General features: G+C 46.2%; 1 protein-coding gene across 1 annotated transcript; it reads left to right on the top strand.

Moving 5' to 3' along the window:
- Positions 1-781: 781 nt before the first annotated feature.
- Lipg (lipase G, endothelial type) lies at positions 782-22,779 on the top strand. Its single transcript, XM_038330950.1, has 10 exons — positions 782-1,144; positions 4,351-4,532; positions 6,123-6,302; positions 7,546-7,657; positions 12,784-13,005; positions 13,875-14,117; positions 14,730-14,850; positions 15,918-16,136; positions 18,954-19,058; positions 20,796-22,779. Exons 1-10 carry the CDS (start codon positions 1,048-1,050, stop codon positions 20,815-20,817), a joined length of 1,503 nt encoding a protein of 500 aa, XP_038186878.1. The 5' UTR covers positions 782-1,047; the 3' UTR covers positions 20,818-22,779.
- Positions 22,780-27,560: the final 4,781 nt, after the last annotated feature.

Genomic DNA, 27,560 nt, shown 5'->3' with positions numbered 1-27,560 from the left:
CTTTGGGAAGGGTGGCTAGGAGCACCCCATTCCTACGCCCCAGTGGCATAGAACGCCTACCCAAATTAAGCACTTTCCTTCGCGAGCGAGTTAATTTCCCCATAATTCTCAAGCCTCAGGAATTGCTACCCCCTACTTTCGGGTGAGGAAATGGTCTTGGAGAAGTTGGGTGACTTGTCCAGAGTGTCACAGCTAATAATGAAATGAGGTCTTTGAAATGGGGTTTGTGTAACCTTAAAAAGCAGGCTCAGCGCACAACTCCTGGATCTGCCCAGCTTTTTGCACATTATGCTGCTTGCCCCTGAGCCAAGGCTGCGGGGCAGAGAAAGCTGGAACAAACGACCTTGTGGCTTTCCCCCATCCTGATCCACGGCCTCGTGCGCGGAGAGACCATCCCAGCGCTAGCTGACTCCCCATCTTGAAGAGGATGATCTCCGGTCTCCAGAGATCTCTTCTCCAATGGGAGCAGCGTTTCGGGGGAAATGTTCCTTTGTAGGATCCAGCGAGTGAATGGAGGACCTGGGGGTCCAGGAATAGGAGGGGAAGCGGCAGCCGGTGGAGTGGGCCAGCGATGTAACTAGTCCATCCCTGCGGGCGTCCACGTGGTGGGTGTGTGGCACTTTCATTCAAACTTTGGGGAGTTCTCGGTTTGGCGTAAGAGGTATGACCAATCAGCGTTCTGAGACGGGAATAAATTATGCAAATAACCATCTGGCGATGGGTCAGATGACTCGAATACTTTTAAAAAGTACCTCTCCTGGAGCTCGCGGTGTGACAGCGGTGAGCCCCGACTTCGCGGAGGCTCCGGTAGAGCACCGGTCGGGCAGGGCAGCGCGTCCTTCCATCGGCTTCTTTCCCTCGCCGCCGCGCCCAGAGTTACCAACCTTCCAGTTTCTCCTGCAGCTGTCCAGCCCATCATTTTCTGACCGAGATATGGCTGCCCACTTCTAGGTTCGGGAGGTTTTAGTGGTTTAAAAAGAAAAATCAAAAAAGCATCAGCAACAACAAAAAAAACCTGTTTGAGAGAAGGGGGCGTGGCAGGGAAGGATGCGAAACCCGGTTCTCCTGCTCTACTTCTGGAGCGTCTATTGTTGCTTCCCGGCGGGAAGTCTCACAACCTTACGTCCCCAGGGGTCGCTGCGAGGTAATGTGCATTTATTTTTATTACTTTTCTTCCCACTTCTTTTCTGCGCTGGGCCCACACAATCCTGCGAACCCTTCTTCAGTCGTTTTGTGTCCGAACAAAATCCTTTCCCACTGCGCTGTGTTCTCCCTGGTGTCGGAGGTCACTTGTCTTGGTGCTTCGGATGAGAGCATCGGCTAGCAAGCTATCCTGGAGGCTGCAGGGGCGAGCCGGGAGGGTGCGTGGGCTGGAGTCGTCTCTCGCGCCTCCTCCCACTTCCATTAATCAGCGCTGTCCGGCGAGCTGAGCTGCCTTCCAGCCTCACTTAAATTAGACCATGATTTAAATCTTGTCTTATCTTTGGAGGTTGGAGAGGCCAGAAAATTCTTAGAGCTCTAACTTCCGGTGCCTCTCCCCTACCCGGCCTCCCTTCATCAACGGTTAGGTGTTTTGGAAGTTAAGGTGGCTACGTGGCGGGCTTCAGACTGATAAGTGCTTGTAAGGGACTTATCTGGTCTGTAACTTCCTCCCCAAATAATTTGTCCTCCTCTGCCCATTCCCCCATTCTACCCCTTCCTTCAGCATCTTTTTTCCTCTTTGGTTCTGTATGACTCTCTCACCGGAGGGGACCTGGCCTGGTGGAGTGAGGGTGGGGTCATCTAGAGCAGTGGAGGGTCCCAGAGCATCTAAACCAAGATTTATCACTACATTTAGTCTGCAGATAGCGCGCCAGGAGCTACGAGTCCATGTTAGTTTATGGGCAGTGGGAGCTTAAGTTGGAAGGAACAGGAAAAACCTACCTTCTTCTAGCCTGTTTTCAATGTGAGTGTTAGCTAGAAGCTTGGCTTAGGGTAGGTGGCATCTCTAATTCCTTTCCTGAAGAATGATGAAGTTCCGTCAAGTTTCTGTGTTCTGTGGTTCTGAGTATTTTGGGGGTGGTGCCATTCATTTGAAAAGTATGGCTGCCTTCCAGTACCAGGAAAGAACTCTTGATGGCAGGGAAGCCAGGGAAGAACAGACTAGGTGGCAGACTATCCTTGTGGGACCTGATGTCAGCAGTGGGAGCTAATAAAAGGATTTGTGGTTGTTTTGTTTTTCGAGACAGGGTTTATCTGTGTAGCTTTGGAGCTTGTCCTGGCACTCACTCTGTAGACCAGGCTGGCCTCAAACTCACAGCAGTTCACCTGCCTCTGTCTCCTGAGTGCTGGGATTAAAGGCATGGACCATCACACCTGGCTTACGGGGTGCTGGGGATCAAACGGCGTTTTTTGCATGCTAGGCAAGCACTCAAGTGACAACTGCGTCCTAGCTTCCTTGTGTATCCCTTCAGTACTGGAGATTAAATCTATGGCCTCAAGCGTGTACTCAAAGCTTTCTACCACAGAGTGACATCCCTAGCCTTTTACAACTATCGTTTCTTATTAGTTTTTTAAAAATTTGAAACCAGGATTAGCTAAATTACTGAGATTTGTCTTCAGTTCATTCTGTAGCTCAGACAGGCTTCCCATCTTCAGTCTTCCTGCCCTCAGCCTTACCAGTAGCTGGGAATTACAGCCTTGTGCCACCAGAACTGGTTTATCCTTCCGTGCTTAACTCTTGGGTGAACCTAGCTCCTAGATGTTCATTTGGTATCTCTCTGTGACTTCTGGGTAACAGGCGAGTACATTCTGTTTCCCTAATCCGTCACCAAGAGAGGATTACTCAGATGGTTGAGTGAGTGATGATGGGGATCAGCGAGTAATTATCTTAAATGATGGTGCCTACCTGGTGTCACATGGCCATAGTGGCCATTAGTGTTGTCCTGGGAGCAAGGAAGGCAACGCTGTAAGTTACAGAGAGCTGGAAGGGGCCGCTTGATTGTTGTGGGGGGATTTTCCCATGGCTTCAGCTATTCGTGTAGCAAACCGGTGCCTGTTGCCCCTGCAGAGAACCCCAAGAATGTGTAAGGACGTTGAAGTAAGCGTTGGATCAAAGTGGGAGCACCAGCGGAGCTGCTTGGACAATGGGTCAATACCCTTTTGTCTGCAATTGCAAAATCCCAGATCTCTCAAAACTGCAGAGTTTGCTGGGAAGTTGTATGGCAGGAACCCGACCTTACACACTCTCACCTCAGCTGGAGGCAAACCCAATAGAAAGCTATTTGTAATCTTTCTTTCTTTCTTTCTTTCTTTCTTTCTTTCTTTCTTTCTTTCTTTCTTTCTTTTTTACTGTAGAGTGTGAGTTGTCCTATGTTTCTCTGCAGAGATATTAGTGCATTTGATCCATGGTAGGGGGGTATTCCAGACTCTACTGGGGCTGTCATGTAATAAATATGTTTCACAATGCTTGCCTTCTCCCTCTGATGTCACTGTCCCCCTCTCTGTCACTGTCTTCCTGTCCCCCAGTCCTGCTATAAAATCAGGTTGGCCTGGAATTCACTATGTCACCCATGCTGGTCTCAAACTCGTAGCAGTCCTTTTGCTTCTGCCTCCCAAGTTCTGAGGTTATAGGCTATAGGTGTGAGCTATCAGGCTTAGGAGAGAGAGAGAGAGAGAGAGAGAGAGAGAGAGAGAGAGAGAGAGAGAGAGAGAGAGAGAGAGAGAGAGAGAGAGAGAGAGAGAAGAGAGAGAGAGAGAGAGAGAATGCATGAACTCAAACTTGGAACTCTCTCTTTGGCCCATGCTAGCCTAGACTTTACAAACATCCTGCCTCCACTTGGTTCTGCCTCAAGAATACTGGCAATACAGGCATACACCATTGTGGTGCCTGGCCATAAAAACTTTGTTTTTAAATATGAAAATTTCTAAATTCTTAACTCAACTAGTCTTAAGCATTTCAGGCAAAGTGAACCCACACTCCAAAGGTAGGAATTTGAGGGAGGGAAGAAAGGAAGGAAAAATCAGTCTGGTGGGGAGGAATAAAGGAAAGGAAGAAAGGCAGCTACTTATTTCCGAGCAACAGAATTCAGTGCAAATAACTGATTAATGCTCACGGAGGACAGTTATGATACCAGACTTACAGTACCTTCAATGACTTCATGGCTACCACATACCTGCAATTTTGCTACTTTTATAAATCTTTGTGTAAATGTCTGACTCTCAGGTTGAGAACCGCTGCCGAAGAAGGCAAAGAGGAAACACCCAGTAGTTGTGAAAACTAAAACCCAAACGACAAGTAATTCGCTCAAGACTGAACTAGAAGTCACTACCCCAGCCACCAGAAGGATTTACGCTGTTCTTCTTCCCCAGATGAATATCATAAGCCCACCGGAGTGCGGGCTTCCGCCAAACCCTCTGTGGCTTTTAACATCCGCACTTCGAAGGACCCAGAGCATGAAGGGTGCACTCTCTCCCTTGGTGACAGCCAACTCTTGGAAGACTGCGGCTTTAACATGACAGCCAAAACCTTTTTCATCATTCATGGATGGACGGTGAGCCCAGGAGGGGGTTCTGCAGCTTTTTATAAGATTTGATTCCTTTTGTTTTGGTCAATTAAAAAGAATAGTGGTGCTTCCAGATTCCAAACCCTCTCCCCCCCTTTCCTTGTGGGCTGCTTGTATTTCAGACAGCTGTGAAGAAAGTAATGGGCGCTTCTCAGAGGGGGCAATCTGGGCTCAGCAGGGTGGCATTTAGAGCTGGCATGCCATGGGCTTTCAGAAAGTGCTTCTCCCGAGGCCAGTGCCCAGCTCCCTTAGCTCTGAAGGATCTCTAATTATACTTAATTACATTGGCCAACCACTGCCTGGAGGGGGCCCATCCTGCTCTTCGAGCAGAACTGAACTGAGGCAACTTAACGGGCTCAGAGGCTCGGAGGGGCCAGCTGGCCTGGCTGCCTGGCTCCCGTTGGCATGCTGCCCTCCTGTTTGCATAGAGATGTGGCCCCGGTTAAAGGCACTGGGGCTCTTTCTGTGCCCTAGCTGAGCAATTTCCATTGAAAGGCCCATGACAAACTTCAACAAAAAAGGGCTTTAACACTCAGCTTCAGAAACTCTTGGCCAGCAAGGGATTTGTTCATTCATAGAAAGACAGTCTGTAAGAAAATGGCACTATTAATGGAGGAGATTTCTGCCTGGGCTAATTGGGAGGGGACGTTCTCCCACTTAATGATGAGAAATTCATATCCGTTACATTAGATCTACCGTCAACAGTTGGGGTTGGGCTTGGGTGTCAGGAAGGCAGGAGTCTACCTTCCTAGAGTGATGACCGAGGGCCTATCTGTCTGTCTTCATCCCTCAGGACACAAGTGGAATCTCACATTTGAATTTCTCTAAGGTCCTCCCTCCTGTCAAAATGCAAATACTAACTGCCTGTAGCTTACAAATGGGGAGCATTCCAGAAAGTTCTTTTGTAATGTGTTTGGAACTTGGAATGGTAGTTTCCCATAGAAGCAAGTTGTAAATAGTGTTTGGGTTCCCAGGCTAAGCACAGACAATCTATTTATTTGATAACGTACGTGTGGATAGGTTTACAACTGCCTCTACTCACCATGTGTAATGTTGTTTCTGTGGGAAAATATGTTCTGAGTTCTAATTTGGGATTCCAGGGGTGGATTTTTCTTATGCTGGGGTCAAGAGGATGGTAGAGATGGGTTGTGGGAAGGCATCATTTGTTAGCTTGGTGTTTGCCTAAGTGACAGTGTGTTTCTAAGGGAGGAGCTAATTCTCCAAGGCAACCTTCGCTAACTCTTTGAAGGATGAACCAGGCCACTTGCCTCACTGTGACAGGGATTCAGACTAACCTCCTGCCATTATCACCACCAATACCCATGTAGCAGACAGAAGGGCACATTATAGCCCGGCACATCAGCCGTGAGACATCTGACGGGAAACCAGAGACCTGCAGAGCACAGGGGGAAAGAAAGCATCAGGTCTTCCTGCCTCTGGCCAGCTCGCACATGGGAGAGAGGTTTCCTTCCTTCAGCAGCCACAGTGAAGGACCGGTCAGATGGGGAGAGGATCTTGGGATCGCTGAAGTCCAGACGGAGAATTAGAAGGAAAAGAATCTTTCTGTTTTCTTTGCAGATGAGTGGCATGTTGGAAAAATGGCTGCATAAACTTGTGTGGGCCCTGCAGACGAGAGAGAGAGATGCCAATGTCGTGGTGGTTGACTGGTTGCCCTTGGCTCACCAGCTCTACGTTGATGCAGTCAATAACACCAGAGTGGTGGGACAGAGAGTGGCCAGGGTGCTTGACTGGTTGCAGGTAAGCAGGAATACAAGGGAGCCATCTTTATTAGGGTTTCCCCTCCCTCTGTTTCATTTCTTAAGGTAGACAGGACCTTGAGCCTGCATTGTCTTAGGAAAAGCAGAGCACATATTGTTACCGTGAACTCTGAGGGTGATCAGAATATCCAGTATTACTATTTCTGCTGGATTAAAGCACTGCATGAACCACTTCAAAGCCTGCTTGAGAGCCTTGTAATGATTGATAGATCTCTGGATTTTTCTGTTCCCTTATTTGCTGTAGAAAAAAAAAAAGTGTCTTGTGGGAGACTAGTTCCCAACCTTAGAAGCTGGTACCTACCCTTAGGGTTGTTGAGAATGGCCAGGAGCCAGGTCTGGTTTTCCATCTGAAGGAGCCACAGACGGCTGCTCTTGCCTTTGGAGGGTGGCTGTGCAAAGGAATGGCAAGGAGGCTGCTTCAAATAGATCATCGGCTGCATTCTTTAAAACAGTGTGTGCAAAGCAGATCTTGAGGTCTTCATTTACTTTTTTATAATTTAACCATTTTTCTGAGACCAGTAGACTTAACAGGCAGGAGGGACAAGGGGTCTATGGACAAAGTGACCCTAGATGTTGAGCATTTCCTGCCTGACTTTCCCTTCGCCCAGGAATCTTATGGCTCCTGGTAGAATCCTGGGCAAGATTTGTGAGCAGCCCTTGTTTGCTCTGGGGTGCTGGAAAGGGTGTCTTCTGAACCATGGGTCAAAGCCTCACCTCATCACAGCCTTTGCCCTCCCCAGCTGAGTACTCTGGAAGGGGTCACTTCTCTACTTGTGGGGGTGCAGGTAGCTTAAGGCAAAGAATCAGAAGCTTCTGGGGTTCAGTAGTGGTCAACACTTAAGAGTACTGGCAGGGAGCAGGTCACTGCAGTGATGGCTGGCACTTTGGTCTTCTGAGGATGTGGTATCTTTGACCTCTTCATTGATCCATCTGTGACCTCTACATACTGCCCCAAAGAAAGGAAGCCTTGCAGAGGAAAGCTCCTGTGGTCCTAGCTTTCCCCCTGCCCCTTGGCATTTCAAGTGCCACCAAGTCCTTTAGAACTCCCTGTCCCTGGTGTGGACCATCCATATTGCATGCCAACAACACTGGTGATGCTGCAGGGACTCTTAGGCCTGTGACCCCTGTGACGCTTCTATTATGATGGACAAGCTGAATTGTTGGTGGCCCTGGAGGCTCAGGACTACACTCGTCAGCTCATGCTCCTTGATGACTTTTTTCAGGAGAAGGAAGAGTTTTCTCTTGCGAACGTTCACTTGATTGGCTATAGCCTTGGAGCACATGTGGCTGGATATGCTGGCAACTTTGTGAAAGGAACAGTGGGCAGAATAACAGGTAAGATCTGCGTCCATCATGTGTGTATGAGCTGTGTTAGCCGTGCCCTTCCATGTGTGTGTATGAGATGGGTTAGCCGTGCCCTTCCATGTGTATGTATGAATTGTGCTAGCCATGCCTTTCAGATTTTCTCCTTCCTGGAAGAAATTCAAGGTGGGGGAAATCTCAAGGTCATCGAGCAATAGGGAGCACAGCTTGGAAACCCCTGGTCTAGTTCAGGAGGTGAGGACACAGGCAAAGGTGAGTCAACTTGCTCAGGGGCAAGTAGCTAAGAACTGAAGAGCAGAGGCCAAAAGGGAGCCTGGGCTTCCAAGCTTCTGAGTGTTCGCTTTTGGTTCACACACGAGATTTGAGATATGAGTGGTAGAATTTGAATCCTGCCTCTGATTTATATTTCATCAACCAATAACTTCTTCCCATGATTAAGGTTGCATCTTTATCTTGACAGTTATTGTTTAGAAAGAGTGGTTGAATTTTGTAATTAAAGAGACTTTTCTGATATTGCTATCCAGGTACACAACAGAAAATGGGGTTTTTCTGTATTGGAAATCACATCAGAGTGAATTTTTAAAGCTTGAATTTGGGCTAAATTATTAAATGATTATGAAAAATGTCAAAGATATTTTATCCATTTGGGGGATCTTTAGGTACCCAACAGAGCTTCCTCTGTACTAAAATTGTTGGTAAATTGCTGTCCTGACCTGTTTTTTTCCTAGCAACATTCTTTTATGGGCATTAACCCCTAGCTCCCTTCTGATCCCTAATATGCTAAGAATGATGTCCGATATTGCTTTCTGTTACTATAACAGACTGGACAAGTTATAATGCATAGGAGACCTTTTTGCTTCCTGGCATCTTTTTGCTGAATGATAACATGGTAGGGGTATCACATGATCAGACAGAACAAGCCTGCTAGCTGAGATCATTCTTTCTCTTATAAAACCATCAGCATCATTTTGGAAACACCACCAAGATGACTTTACCTAATGCTAACAGGCTCTTAAACATCTCACCTCCAAATACCATTCTTATTTGAATTTGGGATTACTCTTCCTGCCTATGAATTTTTCGGGGAGGATACCTTTAAGCCATAGTCAGAGAGCATTTAGAAGAAAAGGTAGGACCTCTGTCTTTCCCTGTAATGCTTTTATTTTAAAATAGGACTCAGGTGGAATGGAGTCTAAAAGGTGTGAACACACAGAGTTAATAGGTACACACACAGTCTAGTAGGTGTGCACAAACAGATTAACAGGTATACACTCAGAGTCTAATAGGTTTGCACACACAGAGTTAATAGGCACACACACAGTCTAATAGGTGTGCACACACAGAGATTAATAGGTATACAAACAGAGTCTAATAGGTTTGCACATACAGAGATTAATAGGTATACACATAGAATCTAATAGGTGTGCACACATAGAGATTAATAGGTATACACTCAGAATCTAATAGGTGTGCACACACAGAGTTAATAGGTACACACACAGACTCAAATAGGTATACGTACAGAGCCCTATTAAGTACACAGACATATGCATACAAACTCTTCTAGAGCCAGTGATTCCATCCAGCATAGCTTGAGAGCCCTTCTTCCTTGTGTGTCCTGGAGCTTGAACTGTCAAAGGAGGCTGTGATTGTGTGGCCATTCTCCAGTGTTCCAGAACCGGGCCAGCTGGATGCACACTGCAGCACTCATGTGGTCTCTCCCAGGGTCAAGGTCCAATATGTCCTTAGCAACGAGGACAAACCAAAGATTTTGCTTTTCCTTGCTTCTAGTCTGAAGTGAGATAGGGCTGGCTAGAGAACTTTCCAGTTCTTTTTGCTTGTTTAGGTGGTAGCTGCCATGGAGAGGGCCTCTTGTCTGTGACCAGCCGGGGAACCGGAGGGATGCTAATTAATGTCACACGCAGTAGCCCTGTGTACTGAGAGCAGGCCCTCCCCTCTGACCTCTCTGTGGAGCAGAGGCCTGGCATCTGTTCAGTTGCTTGCCACACACTGTCGTAGATGTCTGAAGGAGGTAGGTTGTCTCTGTTCTTCTTCACGTTGGTAGGCTTCTCTTGAGAACCTGAGTTATCCATAAGAGGATGGGGACCACGGCTTGTGTGTGGTCCTCAGGGAGCGATGCCACCGTGCAGAGACCACAGAGGTCCTTAGCTTGGGGCCTAGACGAGATTTGAGTCCCAGTCTTGCTTGGCTGGAGGGTGTGGGGCTTGCTGTGAACAGCTTCAGAAGGCAGACTGTGGTGTAGTAGGGGAGAGGTCATGTATTCATAACTGAACTTGTGTCCAGAAAGTAATGAGCAATAAACAAGTGGGTGAGTTCCTTTAAGAAACATGCATGTGGCATACATGCTGTGCAGGCCATAGGATAGATGCTATTAATGTCCACTCCTCAAGCACACGGTACTTCCTCCGTGCTCTCTCTAAGCCACGCAGTAACCTCGCAGTTTTCACAGTTGGAGGAAGGAGGTCTGGATGTTAAACAATGAGCCCATACCGTGCACACTGTAAGTAGCAGGTCTGGGAGTCAGTGCAGGTTACTGGGTTGCAGGGCCTGCCCTTGACTACTATCTAAAAGTATAGATAAAATGCATAATAAAAAGTAGATCATGTCACTTTTCTCCTGAGCTTGTGGGCCAGGGATGTGTGTCACGTAGTCCGAGCAGGGAGCTGGGTAGGTGAAGTCCCACACTGGCCTGTGAGGCCCCCTCAGCTGTCGGCATTCCTCCAGCACAGCTTCGTTTCCATGGAGTTGCCTGTCTGGTGGGGACCTTTGTCTGTACCAAGCAAAGAGTCCCTCTCTTGTATTGGTTGCAAAGCATAATGTTCCCCCTCTTCTTTTCCTCTTCGGTGCACAGAGTGAGAGGCAGGGAGAAGTTTCTGTGTCGTACTAGCAGTAGGCCATTGTGGGCTATTCTGGAAGGGCATACTATCCTGCCATCTTTCTTTTGGTCCTGGGCTGGGGCTGAGCGCTAAGTATCCTGGGATCCCTTTCTGCTGAGGTCACCCATAAAATCATCCCAAGTTCTGTAACTTTCTGGTTTTAGCCTCCACCCGTTTCCATGAGTAATGAGCTCAGTGTGTTCACTTCACATGTAAAACAGTTACCTTCACCCTCTCACGTGGCTCCCAGTGAGTTCACTCGTTCTTGGTGCTGGATCTGGGGAACATGGTTCTGTTACCCATTGCCTCCTTTTAAGACACAGATTTCCTGGGTATTGTGACAATTGCTTTAATCCCAGCAGAAACAGGCAGGTCTCTTAAGAGTTCGAGACCAGCGTGGGTTACATAGTGAGTGTTCTACATGTGTGGGACAAGTTGACAGAGGACAGACCCCTGCTCCATGGAGAGGTTGGAGGGAAGGGCCTGCTTTTGAGACATGAGGGCTGTTGTATGTGGCACTGATTAGCCTTCTGTCAGCTTCTCAGGCCCTTGTCTCAGAAATTGAAAACAAAAGAAACAAAACCCAACAAAATGGCATAGTTCTTGGCCATGTTAGCTCCAGACCTTGGTGTCTCTAGATTGGGGTATCTCAATCTGGGAAAGGAGACTATGTGGACTGGTGGGGATTTGGGGTGTGTATGTATGTATGTGTGACAGGGCCATGTGGCGTCTTTTAGGAAGTTTAGCTGAAACTCTGGCCTGTCCCCTGTAGATGTTAGTTCTCTTACTTACAAGTGCCACAAATAACAATTTTCCCCCAAATCACCAAATGTCTCTTGAGGACAAAAACACTCTCAGTGCCCAACATTGTTTTGGACAAAACAGGGCCTATCCTGAATACATCTTTTTTTCTTTTTTAAAAATAATTTATTTATTTTTAATTTTTCTGTGCATTTTGCCTGCATGCATGTCTGCATCAGAGTATTGGATCCTCTGGAACTGGAATTATAGATAGTTGTGAACTGCCATGTGGCTATTGGGTATTGAATCCAGGTCCTCTGGAAGAGCAGCTAGTACTCTTAACCACTGAAGCATCTCTCCAGCCCCCTACATCTTATTTCTTAACTCTTTCCAAATCCTTTCTGTGTATTGGAAAAGCAAAGAGCCTTCCTGGTTGGGATAAATCCAGTTTGTATAATCACAGCTCGAAAATGAATACAGATAAATTCTTAATGTCTTAATTTTTCACATAAATGAATTGAGGCCTGAGGTTACACTTCATATATGATCCTGAAGAATAGGAAAAAAAAATCAATGTCTTGTTCACAAGCTACCGACTTATAGAATTACCCGGAGAACCAATCTACATTTCTTTGTTGTATGGTAGCCCTGGGGACCAGGGACTCACACATCTGCATTTATGCTTTGAGAGCCTGGTCATTATTTCTTTCTTTGAAACATTGTTTTTAATATTTGTATGGTTCAGAATAAAAAGACCGTGTTAAGTCTCACTGCTGTATATACTTGGCCAGTTCCTCCCCACCTGCTCTCCTGATGTATGCAGATGACTGCTCACTTGGGTGTCCTTCCAGTATTTTTTAGAGCCACATGGTAGAATTCAAGTTTATAACAAGCTCTTTCATATGATCTGAGCAGTCCAAAGAGGGAGAACCAGTGGGCCGTGTAGAGCGGCTTTCAGGTTCAACACGGAAGGTCTTTCTCACTGTGGCTGCAACACAGAAGGCATGGTGAAGTCTGGTGTTTGGGTTTGCAGCGTGTTAGATGCTTTTCTCATCCATATCTGGGCCTGGGCCCTGGCCTGGCTCCTAACTAAGGGGAAGAGGGAATCCAAATACAATCCCTTTGATTTGGGGCAGACAGAGTTCTGCTGCGGAAGGGGCCTGGGGCAGATGGCTGGGGGAGCCGAGTTTACTCTAGAACTGCTCTAGTTCTCACTCCTGTGGTTTCCAAGAGCTGATGGTGGGGGTAAATCTTGTGGTTACTAGGCTGACAGAGGCATTGGAGCTTCAGGAAAAAAAAATGTAGGTTCTATAATTATAGGATTTAATTCCAGTGGTGACATTATTGGATCTCCTTACTTATTTTCTTCCCCAGCCCTTCTACATCTGAATTTGGCTGCTGGGCTCAAAGAGCATCTTCATTCTACAGACTTGGACTCTAAGTCAAGACTCAATGCCTTGATGCTTCTGACTAAGTCCATCTTGGCTTTCTTTGCTGCAGGTCTAGATCCCGCAGGACCCATGTTTGAATCAGTGGACATCGACAGTAGGCTGTCTCCAGATGATGCAGACTTTGTGGATGTCCTGCACACCTACACAATGTCCCTTGGCTTGAGCATTGGGATTCGGAGGCCCGTGGGTCACATTGACATCTATCCCAATGGGGGTGACTCTCAGCCAGGCTGTGGATCCAGTGATGTCTTGGCATCTTTGGCATATGGATGTGAGTTTGTACTTAATCTGCCTTGTGTTTAGTTCCCTAAATCCATCTTCTAAGTCATCCAGAGCTGTCAGTGCAGCCGGCACAGTTTACGTCATCATTCACGTCTCTTCCCACAGTGCTGAGTCATGCTATTGCCTGTTAATGTTCATCTGCTGGCTTATGTTTCCAAGTCACAGTTATTGATTCATTTTCTTTTATTATGAGACAGGCTATCACTATGTAGTCCTCACTGGCCTGGGACTTGATATGAAGACCAGGCTGGGCTTGAACTTACAGAGTTCTGCCTCCTACTGCCTCCTGAGTACTGGGATTAAATACATATGCCACCAAGCCCAGCCTTCATTTCTGGTATTACTATTCAGACACATGTTAAGACTTAGCAACTCTACCATACAGCTTCTCTTTAACACTATTTTACTCTTTTTTCATTTCTTTTTTTTGTTTTGTTTTGTTTTTTTGAGGCAGGGTCTCTCTAAGTAATATTTGCTGACCTGGAGCCTGCTCTGTAGAATAGGCTGGCCTTGAACTCACAGAGGCCCTTCTATCTCTGCCTGGGAATGCTGGGAATAAAGGAGTGTGCCACCACTCCTGGTCTTCTCTTTAACTCCTCTCTTAGTGTATGAATTCTCTTCTCTTCCTTTCTCTGAGTGTATTAGCATTGCCTTCCCTCACAGGGCAGACAGATGGCTGGCATGGTCTTAAATTCCTCTGTATGTTAATAGGCACTTGGAGCATCACTGAGCTTCTCTATTAATGATCACACACCACCTGCCTCAATAAACCTATCCCGTCCAGCGACTACGGACTGAGTGGTGGAATCACCCAGAAGTGCTTCATTCCGTGTGTTCTCTGTCCCCCCGTTTCCTCAGTGATCACAGAAGCGGCGAAATGTGAGCATGAGCGGTCCGTACACCTCTTTGTCGATTCTCTGGTGAATCAGGACAAGCCGAGCTTCGCCTTCCAGTGCACGGACTCCAAACGCTTCAAAAAGGGGATCTGTCTCAGCTGCCGGAAGAACCGTTGTATTAGCATTGGCTACAATGCTAAGAAAACGAGGAAGAAGAGGAACAGCAAAATGTACTTAAAAACCCGGGCTGGCATGCCTTTCAGAGGTAACTTACCTTCAGGCTCCCAGGCACCCCGTAGTCCTTTTCTTCCTTCATACTTTCTAGCAGAACAGGGCATGTAGCAGCCCAGAGCTGTGGTCTATGTAGCAAGTTATTAAAAATCAGATCCCATTGTGCATGCCCTAGTAAAGTGGCTCCTTTAGAAATCCAGGGTAAGGACCCCTTTTGTGATGTAAATGCTATCCCATAATTATCAGTATCAATATCTCAAAGTTCTGTGTCAGTGTTCAGCGGATGGGCAGCGAAGTATACAGAAGCTTGAAGCAGTAGTTTTTTTTTTCTATAATCTGCTTATGATATTTTGTAAAACAGTATTTTATAAATGAAAATCCTGAGACCTAGAGAGGTCTATACTTTAATCCTTAATCCCTCGTCACACAGAAGAAAATAAATAGCCCCAAGTCCCCAAATATCTGACCCTCCAAGTTCAGGACACTTCTGCATTGGTTCCTTATGCTATCAGGCGGAATAGGACCAGAGCCTGGCTAAGGCTAGTCAGGGCCAATAGGATGCTTTGTTTCTAATCTTCAGTGTGCTGTGTGACTCTTGAGATGACAAGCAAGGCTCACGAAGGCCTTTGTTCTGTTGCCTATGCAGTTAACCATTATCAGATAAAAGTCCACATCTTCAATTACAAGAGCAGTGGAGGCATCCAGCCTACCTTTAACGTCACCCTGTATGGCACTAACGCGGACTCCCAGAGCATGTCCTTGGAAGTGTAAGTGTGAACATTCTTTGCAACTTCGGTTCAGGATGGAGAACTAGTTAGTCTGAGCTCGAGAGTGCAAGGAAGATGTTGGAAGAAGTCCAGGAGAGTCAAGATGGCTTGCCCAGGGGAGGAGCTGGTTGGTTCTAGCTGGGATCTGTATCTCCTCTTTCCTCTCGTCTACCGTGTGTTCTCCTTCAAGTCCTTGACTCAGAGGGTTTCAGGGAGGGAAGCTCCCAAGATGAATCAGCTGCATGAGAAAGTGCTGGATCAGCCATACAGAAACTGCTGTTTCATCTCAGGCCACTCCTGATACCTGAGGCCTTAGGGACCTGGGAACTCTATGAGTGTCATCCTTGGATCTTCTGTAGTGATCATCTGTGGGAGGAGTGCATGGAGGTCTGGAGAGATTTGTTGAGTTCCCACCAGGCACAAATCATCCTGCCAAGCAATGTTGTCATTGTGAAGAAATATCAGAGCCAAGCGTGGCAGTGCAGCTGGGATCCCAGCACTTGGGGAGGCTGTGACGGGGAGAATTGCGAGATATAGGCCAGTCTGAGAAAGTCACTGAGATCTTGTCCACAAACAAATATAAGGGATAAAAAAGGTAGGGAGGGAGAAAGAAGGAGGCCACGAGAATCATACTGTATGGGCTTAAGGTCTTGCTGGAAGACAAGGTTTAGGCATCCGCAATTGCTAGCGTGATACATACGGCAAGGCAGTTCATATGAAATGGGAGAGGAGGCAGGAAGAGAGGGAAGGAGGAAGGGAGAGAAAGGGAAACCGCTGCCTATTGGCTGAGGAACAGCATGCTTGTATCAGGAAGGCCAATTTGTGATTTTTTTCTGCTCTTCCTAGGCACTGTCTCTTAGGAATTAGTGGCGCAAAGGGATAGCTGCCCAGGAATGGTTTTGATAAGAAGTTAGGCACTTTGGGCAAAGTTATCTGTTGGCGTAGAGTGCAACTCAGCTTCCTGCGTGGTCCTGGGAAGTGGGAACGTGGAGAGCATGAGGTGGACGGATTGTGCCAGTTTCCCAAGGAGGGAAGGGAAGGAGATGAGCTTCTCTCTCACCTTACAGAGTGGAGAAGATCTGGCTGAATGCCACCAACACCTTCCTGGTCTACACGGAGGAGGACTTGGGTGACCTCCTGAAAATCAGACTTACCTGGGTGGGAATATCTCGTTCCTGGTACAACCTGTTCAAAGAGTTTTACACCTACCTGTCTCAACCCAGCAACCCCTCAAGGGAGCTGCACGTCCGAAGGATTCGTGTCAAGTCTGGGGAAACCCAGCACAAGTAAGTGTTCCTGTCCTTCTTGGCCTTTGGGAGACAAGGGCACAGCTCTTCTGCATTTCCTCCTTTGTACAAGTAATTCCCAGAGCCCTCTGCCCCCAGCTGAACTTCACCTATCTTTGCAAGGGCTATTACTCCCAGATAAGGGCTTCTGGAAATGGTGGTGCATCTTATGTCCTGACTACAGCCCTTAGGAGGAGGGGTGGGAATGGGCTGTCTGGAGCTTAGTGCCTGCTCTGTTTGCCAAGTCCTGTGCTGGCCCAGAGGAAGAGGCCTTCCCCTGGACAGGGCTCTCTGCGTGTGCTGTGTTGAGGGGCAAATTGGAGCATCTGGGTGCATGGTGAAGTCTTCTACAAGACTTCTCAGAGCGTTGTCAAGTCTCCTCCAGAGGCTCTGAGTCCTGCTGTTCACTTGGGGTTGTGGCTTCCACCGGCAAAGAACTCTCTATGCTGTGCCAGCTGGCAGCCTTTGAGTCCTTTGAACCCCAAACTGGGAGATCCAGACCTTTGTATGTCAACTCTTGTTTCTGAGCCCTAACTCTGCCAAGAAGGGCGCAAAGCCAGTGAGGCTTTGGAGATGTTCTTCAGCAGAGGAGAGTTTCCTTCCCTGACCTCTGCAGTGGCTGCCATCAGCCTCAGGCTGGAGGAAGTGGCCTACATCCTTTTTGTCTTTCCTCTGACATTGTCTTCACTATAATTCTTCCCGTGTCTTGTTTGCATCTATTGTCCTTGGCCAGGCTGGCAACAGAGGGAGTGAACTGGCACTTTGATCCGTCCCGTCCCTAGGGTGTATTCTAGGAACCTGTGTCTTGGGGAGTTTTTGAGCAGGGAGCTGTTAGAGCCTAGGCCATGATCTCCAGAATTGTACCTGATTTCCTCCCTGGCGCTCTTAGGGGCAGGCTGGGCTGAAGGTGTGACTACAGAAGCACAGTCATTATTATAAACAATTTCAGATAGAGCAAACACTCATTAAATCACCTTTGAGACTTATCAAGTATAAGCAATTTCCCAAATCGTGTTCAGATAGAAGATTGCGAAACTCGCAGAAACATTTGGAGTCAATTCTGTGCCTTCTTCTCTGCCCTCAACTTCTCTTCTTCCTAACCAGATAGAATGAAAATTTTGCCTTAATGAACTTGTGATAGTGTGCTCCCTTCCTTTATGCTTTTATGCCCATCAGTACCTTTGTTTATACCCACTAGCAGTATGTCGGATTATTGTAGACAAATCCAGATTTCCCATGATTGGACATGCTGTTTTATGAATTGGTTTTAAACATTCAGATGTCTGTGGACTATATCCAATAACTTTAGATATAGTCTGTTGATAGTTAACTCTCCAAAGTGGTTGGACTAGTTTTCAATCATGGCCCCAGCATCATGGCTTCCTTCTTTTCCTTCCTCTCCCATGGTAGGACACTCTTGCCATTCAGGTGGGAGCAACTCTTCGGACATTGTATTGATTTGTATTTTTTGACCATGAGTGAGGTAAGCTATCTTTTTGCAAGTTTATAAATATGTAGGCCCAAAGGTGCTTCGACTCCCCAGGAAAGGTCCAGAAGATGGCTTTTTCCCTGCCTCAGCATCGGGGTGAAATATCCCACACAGTGTTGGGTCATCAGTGTGACAATCACATCACCAAGGCTATGTGGTTCGACCACAAGCTATTGCTTTCCACAAACTGTTAAGAAATGGTGATTATCAGATCTTTGACCCTTCCTATGCTTCTGGCTGTCCATGAACTGAACCTTGTTTTTAAAGATTTAATCTAAAAATTTAAATTACTTGTGTGCATGTGCGTGCGTGTTTAGGTGTGTGCACCTGAGTGCTGGTACCCACAGGGTCTAAAAGAGGACATCTGGTTCTCTGGAGCTGGAGTTACAGGTGGCTGTGAGCCGTTCCACCTGGGTACTGAGAACAGAATTCTGGTCTTCTGCAAGTGCAGTTTGTGCTCTCAAGTGTTGAGTCATCTCTCCAGTCCAAACCTTTGATTTTGACACATAGTTGAGTTCCGACTACTCTTGTCATTGGGCATTTCATAGCAGTGTCTTATAGGGACCTTGAGTCTGGTGGAGAGGCTGACCATTGGATCTCAAAACCCCTAAACAGTTTCAAGCAGCGTAACTTATTCCAAAGTAGAACAAAACTTTAATTTTAAAGTCCATCTTGTGAGCAATGACAATTACCAAAGCAACATTCATGTAAAGATATGCCTTTGTACTAAGGTCCAGAGAGGTCAGGTTCATGGGGACTTTGACAGGGATGGGAGCTTCCAAGAGGTCATGGCCCCAAACCACTGGCAACCTTGTAGGAAGATAGAGAAGAAAAGCAGGAAATGTATGATCGAGCTGCATGAATCTGAATCAAAGCAAGATACATGCTGAAGTCCTGCATCAGGGATGGGCAGTCCTGCATCAGAGATGGGCAGTATTGCATGAGTGATGGGCAGTTCTGCAGCAGGGATGGGCAGTATCGCATCAGGGATGGGCAGTCCTGCATCAGTGATAGGCTTTCCTACAGCAGGAATGGGCAGTGCTACATCAGAAATGGACAGTCCTGCAGCAGGGATGGGCAGTCCTCTATCAGTGATGGGCAGTGCTGCATCAGAGATGGGCAGTCCTGCATCTGGAATGGGCAGTGCTGCATCAGAGATGGGCAGTGCTGCATCAGTGATGAGCAGTCCTGCATCTGGGATGGGCAGTCCTGCAGGCTCTGGAGTGCATATAACATGCTGAAAGTTTCTCTTTCCTTTCCCATTTATGTTGAATCCAGAATGCACTGTCTAGAGTTTTGGTTACAACAGTGGCTTCTTTTTCTTTTAGAATGACATTTTGTGCTCAAGACCCTAAGCAGACTAGCATCTCTCCTGGCCAAGAGCTGTGGTTTCACAAATGTCGGGATGGCTGGAGAATGAAGAACGAAACCAGGTAACTTGCAAATGGCCACGGACAGAAAGTCCCTCATTTATAAAACCCACCTGGTGGAGGGTGAGAGACAAACACCTCAGGGAATGTGACTGTCCCTTGCTGTCTTATCTTCTAGGTGCTCACTGTGCATGTACACAAAACCCCAGTATTGGTGACCATTTCCCCTCATCTTAGGTTAGTGATTCCTCCGTAGTGAGTGGGGCTGGAGAGAAGTCTTGTTTCCTACCTTTCTTCTGCCACCCAACTGCAGTCAGTAGGGCAAAAGGGAAGATTATTAGATTTTGTTAGATTTCTCTGGAAACCAGGCTGGTATGGGCAGACCTTAGCAGGCCTAATTCTCCCCACTTTTGAGGTACGGGATTGCTTGTGTGTAGAACCAAGTGAGACAACAGAGAGGCTGGCTGTCCTGGGTCACCACACTGCTTGGTGTGGAACCACATGGATTCAGGTGGAGGAAGGTCTACGTCACGGTGTGTGGCAGTGGGATCCCTGGGAGAGCTGATCTCAGGCCATTTAAACCAAAATCATTCTAAGGATGAGGGTGACTGTCTCTCTAGCCTCTCTCTTCTCCTGCCCCTTGTCCACAGCAGAGGGCTGGATGATGATCCTGCTGTGGAATGATGGGCATGCAGCATGTGCCCACCTGCATCCAGAGACTTACAGAGTCCTTCAGTTTTATCGACACTCTCAGGAGGAAGGTGTTCTGGTCCCTGGGGACACTGAGAAAACCAAGGCTTGGGAAAAATGAAGTCTCTTTCCCAAGATTCCCTAGTGTGTGATGGGTCGTTTTAAGCTAAAACCTGCTCATTTCAGTAGAGAAGTTGCACCTGCTCAGATGACGCACCCCGCCACTGTTTAGGTCCTAATTATCAAGCAAGCCATCTGCAGGGATCCCCTGTGATTATCGGCTGCCTACCCGGCAGGCCTGATTGCACCCCCCTCTAATCTGGCTTCTGTTAAGGAGCATCAGCGGATCCCAAGCTTGATAAACACAGACTTGTGGGGTCTGAAGACTGCACCCCCATTAAGGGCTGCAGTCTAGTGCGGCCTCATTTGATCTCCCTCTATCATTATTTTAATTTTTTTGTGTATATTTAAACCTCTTTCAAAGTGCTTCTGCATACATTAATTTCACTGATAGGCATATACCCTTGAAGGGACTTCTTTCTCTGTTCTAGAATGCTCTAACTTATATAACTTGGCTCACACTCTTTCTTTTTGGGAAACAAGTGAGCCTTCTATTTCCTCTCTAAGGCACAGGAAACAATAGTTCAATCAATAAAGGGACACTCGGAAGTCAGGGCATCCTCTGGCCCAGGCAGTGCTATCGGATTTCTCTCTTCTGACATGAATGTGTTCACCAATAAGGAGACTAAAGTTCAGAGAGCTCCTAGAGTTGAGAATAAGATTCAGGTCTCTTGACCTGACTCTTCTTCCCACCACAGGGGAATACAGTGTGCTTCTAGATAAAGGCAAAGAAGTGTGATGGTCCTCCTCACACTTGTGTGTGTGTGTTGGGCAGAACACATGAGTGCATTGACTGTGGCATGTGCACCTAGCAGCCCAGACAGGCTCCCGTGGGTGTTTCTCACAGGGAAATTTTCCATTGCTCCTAAAGGCAAATCAGTAAAACGGCCTGCCCGTGTGCAGAACACTCAGTCTCAGTTCACACCTTGGTACAGGTTTGCCCGTTTGTTGGTGAGTGAGCTAACACTATATTCACATGGTTCCTTCCAGTCCTTTTGTGGAGCTGGCCTGAGCGCCCAGGAAGCCAACAGCCCGCTGTCCATACACGTGGAGGAAAGTTACTGCTGAAGACCCACAGGATGGAAGACCTCAGCCTTGGCGCTGGAGCCCCACAAGAACCTTACTACTCACTGGCCTCAGCTTGCTTCCCCTGTCAACCGGGACTTCTCCCAGAGAGTCCTGCACCCTGCTGAAGCCCTAGCTGATGATCCTAACTCCAAACTTCCCTCAACCCCCTGGGAAGCTGTATGTGATCACTGGAATGTCCAGAGCCCTGGTGCACTCTGGGCCACTCTCTCACTGTGGCTAGGTGAGCCCTGGCTTTTTCTAGCCACAGGCAACACAGGCTCGGAAGTGGCTTTGTGTGGAAGGGTGACAGATGCTTGGCCCCACTGCACCTTAGTGACAAGTCTTTCCCTAAAGACTCATACCACATTGACGGACCTGTTGTCCACTGAGGGGACAACAGATCAGGCTGATGTTAATTCCTAGTGTTCTTCCATGTGAGACGACAGATCCTGGTCCTATTTTGGGTATCCCATCATGCTCCCCAACTCGCCTTCTGAAACTCACTCACTGTTGGCATATTTCTTTTCACGGCGTTCATACTTTGAGCAAAGGTTTATTGAGCCCTTCAACTAATTACCACAGGGCAGTAGACACACGACTCAATCTTTGCTTCTGTCCAATGGGATCAGGATCTCTGGAATCAGAGTTTACTGGCCCAGGATCATGGGTCTACAGGTTATGGTTCACAGGTATGCCTGTGGTTAAAGACAGCTGGGGCCCAGGCTACTGGCTGAAAGAGCTGGGGAGCTGAGGCTTGTTGTGTGTCATTTCCTCTAAGGGCCATGCTTGATCACTAGCAGAGCAACAAGCAGAAAATCATGCATGGTGGCCACAGTGGTAGAGCAAAGTCTCCACTGTTTAGGGAGCTAGACAGTATTGCATGTCTCCTACATGCCTGCTGTGCAGAAACCACCCACCCTTGACAGAGCTGGCGGTGAGTTTTGATACAGTGCTCTCTCTTCTATGAAATAGCTTGCTTTCCTATCAGTGCTGTCTCTGTGTTAAGCTCCTGGGAAAAGCCTCCTGGTTTATATCTTAACGTGAACTAATAAATGTGCTACCCGAGACACCCTTCTGTAGTTTCTAGACAGCTTGTGTGTGTGTCACCTAATCAGAGTGCGGGGCAGCCGGTATTATTCTTGTTTTGCAAAATCAAGGCTTAGGGAAATTCAGTCACCTGCTTAGATGGTATATCAAGGTGGTGGTGGGGCCAAACGGAGGCTTCGGTGAGGTTTCCTGGAGGCGAAATTCAGGAAATCCTCTCTGCCACACCACAAAGATGTCTACAACTATTGCCTATCCGTATGTTCCCGATGTGATAAACAGGAGATTTTTTTTTTTTCCCCAGAGCTATCCATAAAATCCAAACCGTTTCATTGGTATACAACCAGAAGACTGCCTGGGAGAGGGCTGAGTTTGAAGGGTGAACTGTCAGCTGGGGGTGGGAGAGCAATCACTCTCTGTATTTAGTTTTTAAATGGACTTCCTTTGTATCTGTACTGTACCAAATTTGTATCGCGGTTTAAAGCCAAATTTCCGAAGACATAACCAGTTAGGCCTTAATGCAAAGAGCTCCCTCAATCCCTCAGTGTGCTTCTGCGATTGCTTTCTAGCCAAAGTTGAGCTTGTTACTGGCCATGCCTCCTGGTGACTCCCAGCTTCTGTGTTTAGTCATGGAAGCTTGGAGAACTGAACCCTCTGTGAGCTGTGTATTTATCTATTTGACTTGAAGCCTTGTTTGTATATCTGATGCTTTTTTTTAAAAGGCTTAGACCACTATTTATTTCTTGAGTGTATATAATGTATAAAGACAAATATATGGTTGGTTTTTACTTTAATATGAAACCATTTCAAGATTTTTTAAAGAAGTTTAATAGTAAAATAATAAAAACAATACAACTCTTAATTGTCTGGTAACTCATTTCTTGCAATTGGAAACAATATGACTGCCCAGTCTTGGACTTGATACATAATTACTTTAGTATAGTCTCTATTTGATAGTCACTGTGAGCAGGAAGTAGACAACTGCTTTCAGTAATGGGTGGGAAAAAAAGCTTATCTGACTCACAAAAGGGCTGAGGGTGGATGTTTTTAAGAAGAGGGAGGGTGGCGGGATATCAGGGGACATTTATGAACACATAGGTTTGGTTGTATGGGCTCAAATGACAGTGTCATAAACTGGGTGGAGCTGGTTCCTCGACTACACTGAAGTCCCTGCTAGGACAAGGGGAGGTCAGGTGCTTGGTCTTTTCCTGAGCCACTCACAGTGTGATCTGTGCCTCCCTAGAGCCCAAGGTGTTTCCCTTCAGGGCCTCTTCCAGCAATGGGAAGGTGAGAAAAGAAAGAGGAGTCCCCTTCTCTAGGGGCAGACTGACAGTTGTCTGGAGTCAATCACGAGGGGCTGGGGTTCTGTTTCTGTTCAGGATTCCTGTGGGCCCAACGGAAAGCCCGGCTGTTGGATATAAAAAGGAAATTGGATATAGCCATCTGTTTAACAGAAATTGTTCACCTCTGGAGGCGGGGGATAAACCAAGGTGCTGTTTAAATTATTCAGTCTGTTCAGTCTGGTAGTCAAATTTTAGTATACAAAGTACATATTTCTTTTCTTTCTTTCTTTCTTTCTTTTTTTCTTTCTTTCTTCTTTCTCTCTCTCTTTTTTTTCTTTTGCTTGTCTCCTAAGCTGGTCTTGAACTCATTGCTCAGTATGTATCCTAGGACTTTAAGTTTCGGTAGATTATATAAATTTGACTTTATTTCTAGTCTTAAATGTTAAAACACTTTAAAAAACAGTTTTTAAAAACAGTAACAAGCTAGTTACAAATGACTTGTTCTACATGCCAGCAATACAGTGTTGCATTAATGCCACCAAAACCCCTGGTGATTGGTGAATTCAATAGATCTTCAGTTTTACACTCCTGTGCCTATAATTGATTTTTGTTGTTTGTGTGAGACAAAGTCTCCCTGTTATCCCAGGCTGACCTGGAACCCACTCTGTGACACAGGTTGCCCTCTTGCCCCAGCCTCCAAGTGCTGCCATTCCAGGCATGTATCTTCATAGTCAGCCCCCACACATCACATCACTGATATTGGATCCTGGGTCTGTGCAATCCAGGTTTAAAGTTGGCAGTAGTTTCCAAAACCAAGTTTGTGCAGTAAAAGCAGCCATGAACACCCCTGTTCTTTCCTTAAGAACTGCAAGGGTATGTGTGAGTGGTCCCTAAAAAGAATCTTGATGACTTATTGGCAGCAACATCTCCCAGGGACATGGACTTACTGTGTATGGTGGTTTAGGTCAGCTCTTTACATTGTATTACTGTGTCTTCCACAGTGGCATGCCAGCATGCCAAAGTACTTTGCCCTTCAGGATTGGGGCAGACATGTGACCCGCATCAACTGAAAGTCCATAGTCCCAAACTTCCATTGATCCAGGCCTTTGATTGAACTGCACATTCATGTTCTTCCAGCACTAGCACCGTGGCACTTTTTCTCATCACAAAACCATTGTGAGAGGAAATGGACAAATCAATTATGATTTGAGTATGTTCAGAGCCCAGGCTGGAAAATCACACAAGGACTAATGCAAAATTCCAAAACCCCAGCCACCACCATATCAGCATCATCTTGGCCATAAATCTGAGCCTTCCACAGCGTGAGCTCCCGTGGTACAGACAGTACAAGCTGCAGATCGGAGTTCTTACTTGTACTGAACGCTCCTCTGGTCCATTGCCATATTTATCACAATCTCAGGTTCAGAGAATGGGCTGACCTTCTTAACTACCTTTGATCTGAAACATCAAAGCAGTTTCAGAAGCAGCTTTAGGAGGATGCAGTCCCACGCCAATTGCAGCACTGGCATCCGTTGGATCAGGAGACCAAAGCGGTCAGCTGGGAACTGCTGCCCAATGGCTGTGATGGTGGGAGAAGTCATGGGCTTGTTTGTTTGTGTCTGATTTGGACACAAAGCTTTGTTTCTGGAATGGCCTTCATGAGATCTTCTTGGCACATAAGCAAACAATACCTCTAGAGAGTCTCTTATCCTCGAGAAGTGAAACAATCCCACTTTTTCTAGAAGAAGACCGTCTCATGCCAGCTGAGTCCCAGTAGCAAAGGGAACTACCTACCCACAGCCTGTCAACAACAGCCCACCTGTCAAGTCCAGGTGCTGCACAGTTCCAGAAAACTTCCTTGCATTTCTTATTCAACCACCACCAAAATCTTAAATATCAAAGGGAATGTTTTTAATCTTTAGGCAATTTGCCAATGTCATTGTGATTCAGAGGGTCTGAAACACTCTCATAGCAGGGTCTGGATCCTGAAACAGGGCTGAGAAACCCTTAAAGCATTTAAAATGAGAAGGAGACTCTCTGTAAAGCTTTAGTGATGGTGGGGACACCCGCTCTCCATTCCCACAAAGGGCACCAAACCAGGTTTATTATTGCAGCTGATTTGGACTAGACAGTATTGGGTACGTTGCTAACTTAGTTCAAGGGTCACCACAGGTGTCACTTGTCAGAGAGGGCAGACATAGTGTTTCTGGCAGAGTAGAGGAAGACGCTGAAATTGCTCCAAGGCAGAGGCATAGTCTGGGTAACTCCAGGGTTTCTTGTTTGACTTGGTCATTTTAAGCCACTCTTAGTAGATTTAGGAGAATCTCCATGGGCCTCTCGGAGGCTCTCCAAACACAGAGTCTATGACAATATCTGGGACAGAGTGGGTGGGAAACGGCCACTTACTGTGAAATGTGGTCAGGTACAAGGAGACCTGCTGCTTAGGCAGTAGAGGGGCTGAACGCAAGACCAAGCACCACGGAGAATGGCGTCAGAAGTCCCAGCATGCTGTTCAGAACCACATGACTCTTAGCTTACAGATAACCTTTTAGGATCTCTGCTGTTCTCTTAAGGAAACAGACATAGAAAGCTGAGGTGGGATTGTGAGTTCAAAGCCAGCTTGGGCTGTAGAGCAAGATCCTGTCTTAAGTAACCCAACCCAAAATGAAGAATACCCACTTGGGATGCTGGGAATAATAGCAAATGTATATGGTAAAATTAATTTTTAGTACTTTATAAGTTTTGACTTGGGAAAAAAAGACCATAACATTTAAACAAAATAAAAATAAGCATCTTTTGATTTCTATGTAGAAAATTTATATATAAAGAGTTTATTAATTACTGAAAGAAATGGGAAGTTACTCAGGCAGTGGTGGGAAATGAGTCTCATTAAGGGGGAACATAAAGTTAAATCCCAATCAACACCCCTTCATTGCTAGTGAGAGTGCAAGCTGGCACAGCCCCTGTGGATATCAGTATGGTGATTTCTTTCTTTTTTTTTAATATTTATTTATTTTATTATGTATACAATATTCTGTTTGTGTGTCTGCCTGCAGGCTAGAAGAGGGCACCAGGCCCCATTACAGATGGTTGTGAGCCACCATGTGGTTGCTGGGAATTGAACTCAGGACCTTTGGAAGAACAGGCAATGCTCTTAACCTCTGAGCCATCTCTCCAGCCCCCAGTATGGTGATTTCTCAAAAAATTAGAAAACAACCTTCCTCAAGACCCAGCAATACCACTTTTGGGTATATACCTAAAGGATGCTTAATCATACCACAAGGACATGTGCTCAACTCTGTTCATAGCAGCTTTGTTTGTCATAGCCAGAACTTGGAAACAACCTAAATGCCCCTTGACCGAAGAATGGATAAGGAAAATGTGTTACATTTACACAATGGAGTACTACACAGCAGGAAAAAAAATGTTGACATCTTGAAATTTGCAAACAAATTGTATAGGGCTAGAAAACATATTGAGTGAAGTAACCCAGATCCAGAAAGACAATTATTACATGTATTCACTCATAAGTGGCTTTTAGACATAAAGCACATAAAACCAGCCTACAAATCACAATCCCAGAGAACCTAGACAACAATGAGGCCCATAAGAGAGACATACATGGATCTAATCTACATGGGAAGTAGAAAAAGACAAGCTCTCTTGAGTAAATTGGGAGCATGGGGACCATGAGAGAGGGTAGAAGGGGTGGGGAAAGGAAGGGAGGGGAGCAGAGGAAAATATATAGCTCAATAAAAACAATTTAAAATTAAGTAAATAATAGAAAAAGAAAAAATTAAATCCTAATTTTATACCACATACACAGATGAATTATTCTATATTACACAAGGTGTAAATGTGAAGAAAGTTGAAATCTGTATAGAAACTGAAAAATTATGAAATGTCATAGTTAGGATGCTAAGAACTAGAGAATTTGAGGGTTGAGGATGTAGCTCAGTGATAGAGTACTTGCCTAACAGGTGTGAGACCCTGGGTCCAATCTCTAATGCTACAAAAAAGGAAGCTGGGCTGTGTTGGTGAATGCTTTTAATCCCAGCACTCGGGAGGTAGAGGCAGGCAGATCTCTGTGAGTTCAAGGCCAGCCTGGCCTACAGAATGAGTTTAAGGACAGCCAGGGCTACACAGAGAGAAACCTTGTCTCAAAAAAATTAATTAATTAATAAAAGATAAACAAATGCTAAAACCCAGAAATGTAAATAAGAACTTCTCCTTTGTTCCATACATTAAAAAAATGCAGTCATGGAGGTTTACCTGGAAATTCTATCAAAATTACAAGGACCATATAATCCCTGATTTACATAGGTAGCACCAAAAAATGGAAAAACCATTCCAAATCTTC

Source organism: Arvicola amphibius, chromosome 5, assembly GCF_903992535.2.
Source record: "Arvicola amphibius chromosome 5, mArvAmp1.2, whole genome shotgun sequence".
NCBI classification, from domain to species: Eukaryota; Metazoa; Chordata; class Mammalia; order Rodentia; family Cricetidae; genus Arvicola; species Arvicola amphibius.
The sequence above is the reverse complement of the archived record's forward strand: the minus strand, read 5'-3'. Positions and strand labels throughout refer to the sequence as shown.

What these genes read in the sequence shown, in the direction of transcription:
- Lipg (XM_038330950.1), top strand. Translation starts at nt 1,048, where the DNA reads ATGCGAAACCCGGTTCTCCTGCTCTACTTCTGGAGCGTCTATTGTTGC. An exon ending in AACAGTGGGCAGAATAACAG is followed by an intron (nt 7,658 to 12,783) that starts GTAAGATCTGCG and finishes TCTTTGCTGCAG; the next exon opens with GTCTAGATCCCGCAGGACCC. An exon ending in TCTGGGGAAACCCAGCACAA is followed by an intron (nt 16,137 to 18,953) that starts GTAAGTGTTCCT and finishes TTTTTCTTTTAG; the next exon opens with AATGACATTTTGTGCTCAAG.